We start from the raw sequence: 15,170 nt of genomic DNA on the forward strand, positions 1-15,170 counted from the left end.
CTTCAAGAGGGAAATGGGGGGGGGTGCCTGGGTCAAACAGGAGGGTTGCCTTTCATAGCAGGGTCGCGCAGAGTGCTGGGTTTCATGGTCTATGTATGTGAGAGTGGGAGAGGGGGGGTGCTCAAATGCGTGCAGGAGGGAAACCAGTGATTCTAATGAGTGGGCAAGAGGCCAGGGTGCCTAAAATGGCTGTCATCTACGCATGGGTACAGGCCCCTGCGGGCTGAGGGATGCAGTCAATGCTTTACAATATTCATGGTGTGTGCAGGGAGGGGAGTGGGAAAAGGGAAATGAACGTTGCCTATGTACATCAATACTTCTTATTTTCTACAAGTCTCTACCTGAAAGAGCATTACCAAAGGTAAGTAACTTGTTCCTCAAAACTGGTTTTGAATTGGCTGTCTTTTACTGTAATTTTCTTTCTGGTGCTCGGACACAACCTTGGTATAAGGTGTTGCTTCTCACAGTTGTAGCAATGAAACTAGCTGCAAGCAGGCGTATGCAAAACAAGGGCACATTTAAGTGTAAGATTCCTGCACCCAGCTGTTCTCCTGAAGCAGTAATCCAGAATAGATAAAAGGGCAGGCCCTGCCCAGACACTTCCCCAGCTTCCTCAACAGATTTTGTCCCACATTTCATTCCTGGAATCCACAAAATGGCAGCGCTCTGGACGGACTCGCTACTAGCTCTTTCTTTTAATAAGGTCCTAGTTGAATTTATAATGGTCTGATTGCTCTCCATCCTTCTTCACTTGAATGCCTGGATGTCCACCCCACCACCCAGGAATGCAGCCAATACATTTCCGTTGTCGTGGGAATCTTTATCCACTCTCCATCTTGTTCCTTGCTAGACCCGGGGCCATCCAAAGTTGATTCCCACTGGGCCATCCAAAGTTGATTCCCACTGGGCTCCGTGTTCAGGCTCTCACCACACACTGAGTCCTAACTCCGTCCATGTGCCTTACTCTCTTCGTACATAGCCACACCGGGGAGGGACAGGCAGAGACTCGCGTGCTCTCCTCCCCCAAGGCTCAGGGGGTTCACATAAGAGAAACTCCAGTTACTTACCGCATCGTAATAAGTGTCATTGTATGGAGACCACATTCTTTTATTTCTTAGATGTCCTGGTGTTAATTTGCAGCCCATTATTAAAGACTGTTTTCACTGGGCATTTTTCTGGTTTTAACGTTAACTCAGAGAAATCTGAAATGTGTCCGCTTACCCATTGAGGATGGACGTAGATCAGTCATTGGGCTCATGAATAGATCTAGGGATCACAAACTTCAATATTGGGAGACAACGATTACAGATAACCTTGGCCCCATAGTGTATAAATGCTTCTATTGTCTCTGATGGGTTGAGTATTCCTCTCAAAATAGTGAACCTTTTCAGATCCTGGTTTCATCGCATTAACATTCACTGACCACGGAGCGGGAGCTTTCTTTCCAAATTACGTTGTGTGATGAACAGGTTAATATGGGTTGGAAGGAACTCCAGGTAAGGTGGGACGCTTTTACTCTGCAGTTTGATAGGGGATGGTCCTTGATGCCAGATTTAACGAGGTACTTCCAAGGTGCTCAGGCCCATTTCACTTCCAACTGGTTTTACTCAACACTAATTAACTGCTAAGAAGATACAGGTTGTCTGCTACTTTGAAGACTGCCTTAGCTACTGTCATGATTAAGCCACATACCGACTTTCAAACTGGGCATAAGGTGAGATGTGTACGATTGTAGGACCCCAGTTAAACCTCTCTTGGATGATCTCCTGGTTTTCTTTGACATCTGGAAAGTTTGCTGCAGCTGCTCTGGCTGGCACTGAAAGCCTGGAATGCTTAGGACACCTCTGCAGAAAGAGTAGGTTCTTGATGGTAGAGCACCCTGCAGTAGTTCTTTACCTGCTTTAAACTTCAGCACGCCTTGCGTGACTGCTCCACCTTTCCGACGGAACCATCAGAGCTCAAGCCTCTATATGCTGGGTACGTTGGCTCTATGAGCTATGTCCTGGTTGCGAAGTGAAGGACTAGTCTGCAGAAAGGTGCTAGAAGACCAGGGGACATATAGGTGAGGAGCTCACATAGCACTATTGCTGCCCCCAGTTGGAGCAGATCTCACTGAACTGCAGACATCAACGGTTACAGTTCAAGCTCCTAGGTGGAATGAATTACACTCCAGTTGTGTGACACAGGCGGGACTCCAGCCTAGGTTGTGAGTGTTGAAGATGTATGTAATGTCCACCAGGCTTTCTGCGTTCTGGACTGTCCTGAAATGCAAGTCTTCTGGGGAACAGCAGTGCTTACATGACGCTGTCGATTGTGGTTTTGTGTCATTGCAGCTACTGGCTTTACTGTGTCATGTTGTTTATGTTTCTTAACAGTTCAGGAAGCTTGTGGATTTGGCTTTTCTATCAGATACATTCTTATTTGAGATTATAAGTAGAAAAGCTGTGGTCCACATGACTCCTGGAGTATGCCATTATTCTGGGTCAAATGCAGTAGTGTGCAGATTTTAGAAATAAGATCACCCAAAGAAAGCCAAGACTGTTTCAAGCACTTTTTTCCCAGTATAATCTGGCCAAGCAGCTCTAGTTTAAGAGGCTTCACTTCTTATTGAGCATCTTTTCGAAGATGGCGTAAACCAAACAGAACAAAGGTTGTTAAAAAAGAAAAAAACACTGATAATGGCTTGGGTGAGATAGCCTACTCTCCCACAAAACTTAGCTTTGAGGCTCAGCAAATGTGGCACATTATGAGGACGACAGAGTTTACCATCTTTGTCTTTGTTTGCCATGACCTAGCCCCTGTTTCCTCCACTGTCTCTGCATGCGGCCTTCTCTCTTGCTCCCATCCCCTCACCTGGTGTTCATCAATTGTGACTCCGCTTCCTGATGCCCCACGTGCTTCTCATATCGTGCATTCCCTTCTCCTTGATGAGTCTGTGGCTTTCTGTTCCTCTTTATGCTGTACCACAAGGTGTAAATGGTGCAACTTCTGTTCCTCTGAGAATGTTCTCTGGTTGACATCCAGTATAGCCAGCCTCCTCTAATCTCTGCACTCGCGTACACTTCCCCATGGCATTAACCACTTCCTTCCCTTTGTTTGGTCCATTGTCTGATTTCCCTCCCTCTGCGTCCACTGCCTGCCTGCTTCTGGTGCTCTAATGAATGCTGTTCATGCCATTACACTTTCAGTTCTGTGAAGTTCTTGCACGTGCCCCTCCGCCACCAAACAGACTGGCCTCCTGCCAGTGATGATGACTTCACGGCATTCTATAGCCTAGGATACCGTTATTTTGACCTTAATTAATACTTTAGCCTGCTCTCATTCGCCACCTCTTTTATCTACCTGATCCCTTGACCTGATTATGAATCTGACAAATTTGTACTTATCCCAGCCCCACCACCAAACAGCCACATCTTAACTTGGACAGTTTCACTGTTTCTTTACCCTGTGCTCCTTTTTGGTTTCTTTCACCCATTCCACTACTTTTCTGCTTCTCTTTACTTCTTGGGAGCAATCGCCACATCCTCTGGCATGCTGACGGCCCACTGAAGCAACCATTTGATTCGATATGTAAAATACACAGTTGTTGACGGCCCATAGCTGCACCCATTCCAACCTCTGTTTGACCTACACAGTTGCTGACGACCCACTACTACACACATTCCAGACTCTGTGACATACACGGTTGCTGACGGCCCACTGCTGCACCCATTCCAGTTCTGTGACATACACAGTCACTGACGGCACACTGCTATACCCATTCCATCATTTGTGTGACATACACGGTCACTATTGGCCGACTGCTGCACCCATTCCATTCTCTGTGACCTACACGGTCACTGGCAACCCACTGCTGTCCTCATTTCATGCTCTGCCTGATATGTGCTCGCGGGTGGCCCACAGCTGCTCCCATATCATGCTCTTTGTGATATACACGGTCGCTGATGGCCAGCTGCTGCAACAATTCTATGCTGTAGGTTATGTCGCCAGTTGCCGAAAGCCCATGTTCGAGGCATGTGGGCTGCTGAATTCATATCTGTGCATAGATCGCCGCCTAGTGTTGGGTCCGGCTGATTGCACCTTGTTGTCCTGGAAGAGTCTTCGAAGTATCACGAGATAGGTGACTTCTCTCCTGGACTACAGTGCGCATGGGCATCTTCTCCATCCTTAGATTGTTTTTTTCCGCCATTGGGTTTCGGATGTTATTCCTATACTCCAACTTCGGAATCAAAACTAAACTTTTCTAGAGGACAAAAGGCCTTCAACTTCGACAGTATTATTCTCGTTCGGTACTTCTTGACTCGATCAAGCTTTCCATCTCGACTTGGTCGTCGACGCGGCCGTTGGGCCTTTTCGACGCCACGTGGGCCTGCTGTCGATGGAAAGGAGCCCGTTCAAAAGGTGCCCACAATGCCACTCCAAGTTCCCGCATACTGACAAACACAAAGTATGCAACAAGTGCCTATCACCAGACCACAAGGAAGAAACCTGCCCAGCCTGTGCCCAATTCCTTTCCAAGAAAACCATCCAGATTCGACGGGCCGCTAGGCAAGAGATGCAGCGACAGGCACCGGAACCAGACAACATCTTCAAGGATGAACAAGATCTTACGGAAGCGCAAGATTCGGATCTAGAGATCGTCACCGTCGAGGACTACTCGGACTCCGATGACGAAATCCCACCGGGGCAAATCGTGAGTACACTGCCCCCGACACAGATTACCCCGTTACCGAAGGCTCCGGTCGAGGCATTGCCTAAAGGCCTTAGCCAAGATCCAAAACATTATTCAGTAGCCCAGCCGTCCGGCTCGGCTCCGAAATCGAAGATTAAGCCTTCAGAGACCCCATGTTATCCCAAAGAAGGTTCTAGAACCTAAAAAGGTTGTCGAACTGAAGAAGGCCGTACAGCCTAAGGGCGTCGACCCAAAGAAGGGCGCCGACCCGAAGGGCGCCGAACTGAAAAAGGCCGTCGACCCAAAGAAGTCCGCTGTGCTGAAGGTCTTCTAACCGAAAAAAGTCGTGGACACAAAGGGAGTCGTGCCAAAGCCTGTGGTCCAGCCAGAGAAGGTTATCGTACCAAAGAAAGGCATCGAACCAAAAACAAGTGCTCCTAAAACAGCAGTCGATCCGAAAAAAGTAATCGACTCGGCAAAACTCAGTCAACCTAAAAAACCTGTCGAGCACAAAAAGCGTATCGAACCTAAAGATCCGGGCGATCCGCAATCACTCATCGACCTGGATATAGAGGCCGAGCCAAGAAAGAGCAATAAGGCGCCGAAAGTCGTCGAATCAAGAAAGGTTATCGACCCGAAGGCAATAGTCGATCCAAAAAAGACTACGCCAAAGAAGTCAAAGATACAGCCACGGGCAGTGGAAGAAGAACTCTTCCATCCAGATCCATCAGAAGATCAGGCAAAAATTTATATAAACTCTGAGACTGGTAAAGTCACAATCCTACACAGGAAGAAGAGGCCATTAGACACGGACTCTCATTCCCCCATTCCTCTAAAGAAGAAGGACTTTGGGACTTCTCCCTCCAGACCCTTCATTCCTTTCTATCCTACTATGCCTACTACACCTTTTGCTCCCTACTCTCCTACACACTCTGGGGACAATGAGGGTGACACAGGGGAAGATCCTCAACATGACTATGACTATCCAGAGGATCCTAACCCTCAAGATGAACCATGGGGTGAACCTACTGATCCATATGGCGCGCATCCCATCCCCTTCTCATACCCAACAAAGCCGTCACCTACTGACAACACCATTGTCTTCAACCAGCTAATAGATAGGGCAGCGTAGTACCACAACGTAGACATGCACAATGACCCTAAAGATGAAGACTCTTTATTTGATACAGTCCCTACTGCAGAAAAGAATGTCAGAACACTTCCTATGTTAAAAGGGGTATTAAAACACGCGCCAGATATATTTAAAAATACAGCCAGGGCACGCGTAATCAATCCCAGGATTGAAAAGAAATATAGAGCAGCCCCTACAGACCCTACTTATATCAGAGGTCCGTTGCCATTAGACTCACTAGTAGTGGCTAATGCACGCAAAAGGGCCAATTCACAGACAAGATAAAGAGTCCAAAATACTAGAGGCCTCGGGTAAAAGGGTAGCATCACATGCTTCCAATTCATGGAGAATAGCAAATACACAAGCTCTACTAGCTCGTCACGACAGAGCACACTATGACCAGCTTAAAAGTTTAATGCAACACCTGCCTGAGCCTTTTAAAGCCCAAGCTAATGACCTCATACAGGAGGGGAAATTTATTACAAACGCCTGCATTAAATGTGCGCTTGACGCAGCTGACACTGCAGCCAGGTCCATTAACACTAGCGTCTTACTACGAAGACATGCATGGCTACGTATTTCTGGCTTTAAGAACGAGGTGCAATCCACCATTCTTAACCAACCAATTAATCAAGACTTCCTTTTTGGCCCTGCAGTCGACACCATTTTACACAAAATGAAAAAAAATACAGAAACTGCAAAATCAATGGGCGCATTGCAGTTTCAACAACACAGAGGTTCCTTACGACGTTCCTCATACAGAGCAGCTACACGGGGCAATACTTCACAAACCTCGTCCACATACAAAAGCAACACCCAAGGTTCCTTTAACAAGAACTCCAACAGAGGAGGGTATAGGGGCAACAATAATAAGGGAAGAGGACGTAGAGGCAATAACATCAGAGCCTCCACTGCCGCAAAACAGTGACTTCATCACACTCCCTCCAGACCATTTAACACCAGTTGGAGGCAGAATCCAACCATTCCTACCAGTCTGGAACGCAATTACCACAGACAGGTGGGTGAGACAAATTATCCAGTATGCTTATTGCCTAGAACTCACTTCTACTCCACCCAACATACCATCCAGACATCGCCCTATGTCCAAAGAACACATCACCCTGCTACAACAAGAGGTGAAATGCATGCTGGAAAAGGGGGCCATAGAGCCAGTCCCTTTCCAACACCAAGGGACAGGAGTATACTCACTATACTTCCTTATTCCCAAGAAGGACGGTTCCCTCAGACCAATAATGGACCTCAGACCCCTAAATCAATACATACTGTCCGAGCACTTCAATATGATCACACTACAGCAAGTGATCCAGTTGCTCCAGCAAGGAGACTTCCTCGCAACATTGGACCTCAAGGATGCGTATTTTCACATACCCATCCATCCAGCTCACAGAAAATATCTCAGGTTCACAATAGAAGGTCAACACTATCAATTCAAGTTCCTCCTTTTCGGGGTAACCACGGCTCCAAGAGTGTTTACAAAATGCCTAGCGACAGTAGCTGTACATCTCAGGAGGCAACACATCCACGTGTTTCCATACCTAGACGATTGGCTAATACAAAATCAAAATCGTACAAACAGTGCCTAAAAGACACGTCTCAGACACTCCAGCTGCTACACAGCCTAGGTTTTTCAATAAACTACCCAAAATCCCACCTACAACCATCCCACACACAACAATATCTGGGAGCTACCATATATACCTCAGTGGCAAAGGCATACCCAAACTCGGCGAGGATAACCAGCATGCAAGTGCTCATTCGCAAATTTCTGCCAAAACACTCTTTGCCAGCTCAAGTCTTCATTCAACTCATAGGCATGATGGCCTCTTGCATATTCATTGTCCCCCATGCCCGACTTCAAATGCGTCCACTGCAAGAGTGCCTTGCAGGACGGTGGAACCAAGTTCAAGGGCTACTAAAAGACCTAGTGTTGGTAGACAGTCACGCTTACAACTCTGCAGTGGTGGAACCCACAAAACCTTTCCAAGGGCCGACTGTTCCAAGAGCCGGTTCCACAACTAGTACTAACAGCGGACGCATCACTGACAGGCTGGGGAGCCCACCTACTTCAATACACAGAACAAGGGCTCTAGACAATCAAACAAAAGAGACTGCATATAAATCAACTAGAGTTGCTAGCAATATTTCTAGCCCTAAAAGCATTCCAGAAAAACTTGTACAACAAGACTGTGTTGATCCGGACGGACAACATGGCAGCCATGTACTATATCCAGAAACAGGGAGGAACACACTCTCCACAGCTGTCCCACTTGGCACAGAGCATATGGAAGTGGGCAATTCCAAAAAACATCTTCCTCCTGGCAGAACACCTCCCAGGAAAAGACAAGCAAATAGCGGATCTGCTCAGCAGACACAGCCAACAACTGCACAAATGGGAAATTCACCCCCAAGTTCTCCAGCCATTCTTCAAAAAGTGGGGTCACCCAGAGATAGACCTGTTTGCCACGAAAGAAAACTCAAAATGCCAATACTTTGCCGCCAGGTTCCCACATTCGTTGTCACAGTGCAATGCGATATGGATGAACTGGTCAAGCAGATTTGGGTACGCTTTTCCCCCAGCACCACTGATTCCGCTGGTGGCACGCAAATTACAGCAACAGTCACTCACAATGATCCTAGTTGCTCCCACATGGGTGGGACAGCCATGGTACACAACGTTCCTGGACCTTTCAGTAGTTCCTCATCAAAGGCTACGCCTCGCACCCCATCTTCCAACTCAGAACCATGGAGAAATCAGACACCCAGATCCCAATCAGATGAACCTAGCAATCTGGCTCCTGAAGTCTTAGAATTTGGATACCTTAACTTGCCTCCAGACTGCATGAATATCATTAAGGAGGCAAGAAGACCAACTACTAGAGCATGCTATGCAGCTAAATGGAAGAGATTTGTTATCTACTGCAACAATAACCAAATCAACCCTTTATACGCTTCCATACAAAACATATGTTACCTTCTGCATCTTCAAAAATACAACCTAGCATAATCTTCTATAAGACTACACCTCGCTGCTATAACAGCATATCTCCAAAACAGACAACACCTTTCAATGTTTCGGGTACCAGCAATCAAGGCTTTTATGGAGGGTCTCAAAAGAGTGATTCCTCCAAAACACCCACCTTCACCAGTCTGGAACCTAAATATAGTACTCACCAAACTCATGGCACCTCCTTTCGAACCTGTACATTCATGCAAATTGCAATTCTTAACATGGAAGGTGGCATTCTTGATTGCCATTACTTTACTCAGGCGAGTTAGCGGACTACAAGCACTAACAATTCAAGAACCCTTCATGCAGATACATGCTAACAGGGTAGTACTTAGAACAAACCCTAAGTTCATGCCAAGGGTCATATCCACTTTCCATATTAATCAATCAATAGAACTGCTAGTGTTCTTCCAAAATCCACAGTCAGTAGCTAAAGGAGCTCTACACACACTAGATGTGAAGAGAGCTCTGCTTTACTATGTGGACAGAACTAAATCATTCAGAAAAACAAAACAATTATTTGTTGCTTTTCCACCACAACATAAAGGAAATCCCATATCAAAGTCAGGAATAGCCAGATGGATAGTTAAATGCATTCAAATATGTTATCAAAAAGCTAAACACACGTTAACTATCCCCCCAAGAGCACACTCTACGCGCAAAATGGGGGCATCCATGGCTTTCCTAGGAAATATTTCTCCTGAAGACATATGTAGAGCAGCCACATGGTCTACTATACACACTTTCACAAAACACTACTGTGTAGACGTACAAGCAAAGCAGCAAGCTGCTGTAGGCCAGGCTGTCCTTAAAACTCTTTTTCAGACTGCTGCAGCTGGCACAGGTAACCACTGCTAGAGGAGATACTGCTATACTTCCCTTTTCTTCTTCTCTCCTACCCTTCTGCCTCCAACACCTTGTAGAGACATTCCCTGTAACCTTACTTTTCACAAGCCCATGTTTCCTTCTCTAGCTCACACTGAGTCCTTCATATGTTTTTGCAGTCGTCGTCGCAGGCTCAGGACTGTCAGATTGGTCTTGATTGCTCGTGCCTCTTGATCTTCATGTCCTTGAATTTTTCCTGCACTAAGATTCTGTATTATCCTGTAAAGGCACTCTATGGGTATTGTGTTATACATATTAGAACATTGGAATATTGGGAGCTCCATTGCAGACAATGGAGTGCTCCCTGCTTCTATGGGCCGGTAAAGGCCCGCAGAGCAACATTCCAATGTTCTACAAAGGCTTCTCGAAGCAAATCCCCTCGAGCTTCGAGAACCTTTCGTTTAATTTGTTAGAACATTCTGCCCTCTAGTGGCAGAATGTTCTAATAGCCTTATAGCCCTTCGTAGCAGGGCTACACCGGCAATTAAAGTCCTGCTGTCTCGTTAAAGTCCCTCGCCTTCGGCTCGGGCCTTTAACGATTCAGCAGGCCTTTAATAGCCGGTATAGCCCGCTACGGCGGGCTATAAGGTTATAATATACATTACTCGTCGTATCTCATGTTCAGTGCTCTGATGTCTTCGTGGATCTAGCATGGTGAAATAAACCTGCCCAAGTAAACAAACTTACAGAATGGCAGTGACGCAGTGTTTCTGCTTCAGTTCCAGTTGCCGACTGCCTGGCTGACCATGTTCGATGCGGTCCTCATCATCCTGCTCATCCCACTGAAGGACAAGCTTGTGGACCCTTACTTGAAGAAGAAAGGCATGCTGCTGTCCTCGCTGAGGAGGATTGCTGTCGGGATGTTCTTCGTGATGTGCTCTGCCTTTGCTGCTGGTAAGAGAAGAGGTCACTTGTGCATGTTCTGTTGCATCCCCTTTGGTTTGTTATTTCATCAGAAGGAATATAGAGTGGAGGTTCTAAATTAAGGTATCTTCATTGATATACATCCGTGTGGGATGCTGGCTCTCGATATAGTGCACTAAAACAAAGTACACTGTGCGGAGTGACCCAGATTGGTACACAGAGGCAAAAGTAGAAAAATGCTAACCATCTATTTGTGGTAGTGTAGGCGAGCAGTTAGGCTTATCCGAGGGCAGTGCTAAGCACTTGTACTCACAGAGGCAATTAATGAGACACACACTCGAGAATAAATCAGAGACCAATTTATAAAAATAGCACCGATTTTTATGTGATTTATCAGACCAAGAACTTCGTTCTACAGTTTCAAAGTGTGCAAAATAACACACTCTTGTGCGCAATTATGCATCATAGAAGTCTATGTGAGAAAATAATAAAATGCCTCTTACATCGTACAGTGGGATCTCGAGGTTTACCTTCTGGATTTGGGTAAGTAGCAAGGCCAAGTCCACTGTTCCAACAGCGGCTTGTCAAGAGTGTCCCAGATTCGGGCGAGAGGTAGGTGCTAAGGTCATTGGTAGAAGGCATAAGGAAGAAGGGAGCCACCAGAAAGCACACTGCACAAGCTTACTTAAATATAAGTCCGGGGGGGTCCCATTCGAGGGCGGAGGTTGCAAGTGCCTCAGGACTACGGGAGCACAGATTGTTTGACAGTACCCAGGCCATGTGGGCTGAGTGCAGAGCATATAGGTCAGCTGGGCAGCATGTGTCAAGATGTCTTCACGGCCAGGAGCAAGCAGGTTGCAGGGATGATTCCAGGACAGATGAGCCACTCGGCCACTCACAAAGTGAGTCTCAGTGGTCTCAACGTCCCTCGACAGATGCTTGCTTCCTGGTTCGTCTCAGTGTAGGTTGCAGGGGTTCCAGTATCCTGGGTATTGGTGTGGTACAGCTCTAGTAGGTCCTGGTGTCTTCACACTCGGTAGGGAGATCAATCTGATCCTCTGGAGCTGATATACCTCTTCTTGCTTGTATGCTGCGTTTGAGTTGCCGGGGAGCAGCAAGTCAGTAAATTGAATTTGCAGGTTCAGTGCCTGTGGACTGCAGGAGAGTCGTTCTTCTACCCCAAGGGTGTTCTCTGGCGATTGGCGAAGGGCTGGAGGTGAGCTGGGGTTCTTGGAGGCCTCACAGTTGTATGATGAGACCGCACACCATGATGGTTGAATCCTGGGAGCAACAGGCCTGGTTTTGTGCCAAAATTCTGTATCTGCTCTTTGTTTCTCAGGTGAGCAGCTCTTCTTTGTCCGCGTCTTCTTTGTATCAGTCAAATGTAAGTTCAGGGTCCAGGGATGCCACCTAAATACTACATTTTGTGGCGTTAAAGGGAGTGACAGGTAGTAGCGAATGGGCTACTTACCTTTAGGGTGTCTACACAAGTGACTACTTCCTGTGGGAAGACACACTACCCTAGCCCTAAAAGGTTAATTCCTGCAATCTCAAGATGGAGGAATTAGAAAAGTCGCGCTCACATCACCTGGCTCATCTTCGGGATGGTGCTGGCTGAATGCAGGCACACCTCCTAATCCAACTAATTTTCCCGCCTGTCCTCCCACCTAATATGGAGCAGGACAGGGCGGTTTGCATCCTCCCCTATCTGGCCATGCCTGGTTTGCATTTCAAATGTAGCAACACCTTTGAAGGTTACTTCCCTGGAATGCCATTCCTACTGGGGGGGAGTGGAGGTTGTGAAGCACCTTTGCCAGAGCAGGCTTTGTTCCTGGCCTCTGAGAGCACGCGCTCTCACCCCATGAGGTTGGAACTGGTCTGGTGGTGGCATGCTGGCTAAGACTAGTCAGAAACCACACACATGTATGGTAGGTTTTCAGGGGACCCTCTAAAGTGTCTCCTGTCTGCATTTATTAATAAATCCAATACTGGCATCAGTGAGGATTTATTAAGACAAGATATTTTGTACCAAACATCTTAGGGTACAGTGAAGCCATCATGGAGCGAGGAAACTCGTAATGGCAATTATCCAGCCAATGTACTCGTTATGGCTTCCCTGTGCACTTTTATGAAATGAGTCTTTGGCAACCAAAGGCTACGTGTCGCACAGCTCCACAGGCCCAAGAAAAGGCCTAATTAACCTACAGTTGATCTGTACAGATTCTATATCTTAATATACTTCAAACGTACTCAAATAACCTTTTCAACATATTTTCTTTTTATATCACAGTGCTGATCATTGTTAATCTGCAAAAGTTCATTCTTTGATGAAAAACATAAAATCAATTCAATGAAAAATGTATTAAAGCAATTAAATCCAGTGACAATTTTTTAACAACTGAAAAGTATATGATGATCATTCCCAATGCATTTCGGGTTCAACCTGAACCCTTCGTCAGGGGATTGGCATTACAAAACTGTAACGTATATATACAGTTCATAGAAAGTAGCTTCTGAAGTAATTTCTGTCCGAATCTACAACACAAAATCATGTTCTTAGTACATGATAATTCTGTACATGATCTTTATCTGATCTTATAGTACTGAGAGCTTGCAAATAGAATAGATTTAAGCCCCAAAGAGAAAAGTAAGTGTGAATTGAGGTCAGGGAAAGGAAAAGAAATGCTTTTATGCTTCAGAACAGGAATAAGAAAACATGCAAATTAAATCAGAATTGTGCCCTTGGAAAAAGAAATACAACTATAAAAACGTGATACGAAATACATGCTTCATTGCCAATTAGCCTCTAATGTTGGTGGAATGCAACACCCCAATACCATGTGCCCGTGTGGTTAAGTATAAGTACCTGATTATCGAAATCCTAATTCGTGGTATCTGTGTATATTTAAGTTAGACCCCTAGGAAAAGCTAGTAATGGTCGAACATCGCCAAGTATACTCGGCTCCTACCTTCCAAAATGCGGTGTATACACGATGCCGAAACCAACTTCATTAAGAATCCTACCAAGGACATGACAAACCGAAATGTTAATACTCCGTGATTTCAACTCAATCTAACTCTACCTCGCCAGGCAAAAATCTTACCGCTTTGCCTTGTGAAGAAACGTTGAGTACGTTCTTAATCGCCAAAAATCGCCAAGGTTATTCCGACATCTAAATAAAAAGACGAATTCTTGTAAAACAAAGTTCCCCAATGGAACGAAAAGCGCATATACCGACATAATCCAACAAGAACATAACGCTAAATCTTCAGTTAAGATGCAAAAGTGATTCCGCCACCGGACGTGATCCCAGAGGTCACATGAGTGCGAGTAACCAATCCAGTACGTTTTAACCTTGCTCCAAGAAATCGAAAAAGGAATGCTGCGCTTCAAAGTAATGAAACTAAATGAAGGACTAACGCACCCGAGGCATTCAAAAATAACTTTATGTATACCGAAACTAAAAACAGGAACCAAACCTCGTGATTACTACAAATCAGTGGCCTTAAGAAACAGCGTTATAAAAACGGTATGGGTTGTGGACAATGAAAAAGTCATAATCCGAAAGTGTGCAAATAAAGAAGACATGAGAGGAATACCATGAAATAAAATGTTAAAGCAAAAAAAGGAAACAAGAAAAGAAGGAAAACAACCAGAATAGAACATCATAAAAAAGTATAAGACGGAAAAAAGGGTGTGAAGTAGTGTGATGTGAAAAAGCAAGCTCCCTTACAATCTAGATGTAGAACATTTTATTACAATCCTCCAGAATAAAGGCAATCATTCGGAAAACATGGGAACTGGTTGAAAATGAGCAAGATTTCAAGGGGATCTTTGTTGGTCCTCCGTTATTCGCACATACGCGTTCACAAAATCTATGTGAGTTACTAAAACCACCATAAAAAACTAAGAAAACTATTCATAAAGGCATGAGAAAGTGCCACAATTGTGGTCAATGTGGAAATGTCATGGTGGGCAAGGAATTTAGACACACACACAGGCAAAGCCATTGCTCTGTGACACACATCAGATAGCACAACGGAAGGGGTAATATATGCAATCAAATGTTCCTGCGGATTGATATATGTGGGGAGAACGAGCAGAATGATAAAAACGAGAATTGTGGAGCACAAGAGCCGCATCCGCAACAAAAACATCAATTCATCCCTAGCTGCACATTGGACAACCACTCCACACACAATACTACAATTATGCTTTACCATTCTTGAACACATCATCAGGCGTAACGACACAGATATAAACACTATGCTGGCGCGCAGGGAAACTTTCTGGATGAAATACTTAGGGACTCTAATCCCTGGGGGTCTCAATGACCATTATGAACTTTTGTGTTTTTTGTAATAAACTGTTATACATCTAGATTGTAAGGGAGCTTGCTTTTTCACATCACACTACTTCACACCCTTTTTTCCGTCTTATACTTTTTTATGATGTTCTATTCTGGTTCTTTGCCTTCTTTTCTTGTTTCCTTTTTTTGCTTTAACATTTTATTTCATGGTATTACTCTCATGTCTTCTTTATTTGCACACTTTCGGATTATGACTTTTTCATTGTCCACAACCCATAC

General features: G+C 45.3%; 1 protein-coding gene across 1 annotated transcript in view; it reads left to right on the plus strand.

The window, feature by feature from the left end:
• Nucleotides 1-15,170, plus strand: part of SLC15A4 (solute carrier family 15 member 4) — a 317,983-nt gene that overhangs the window by 158,728 nt on the left and 144,085 nt on the right. Inside the window, exon 5 of the mRNA XM_086942677.1 lies at nt 10,437-10,611. Within this exon, the coding sequence (XP_086798803.1) occupies nt 10,437-10,611 (175 nt within the window). The remainder of the gene's footprint in view (nt 1-10,436; nt 10,612-15,170) is intronic.

Source organism: Lissotriton vulgaris, chromosome 11 (assembly GCF_964263255.1).
Source record: "Lissotriton vulgaris chromosome 11, aLisVul1.2, whole genome shotgun sequence".
NCBI lineage: Eukaryota > Metazoa > Chordata > Amphibia > Caudata > Salamandridae > Lissotriton > Lissotriton vulgaris.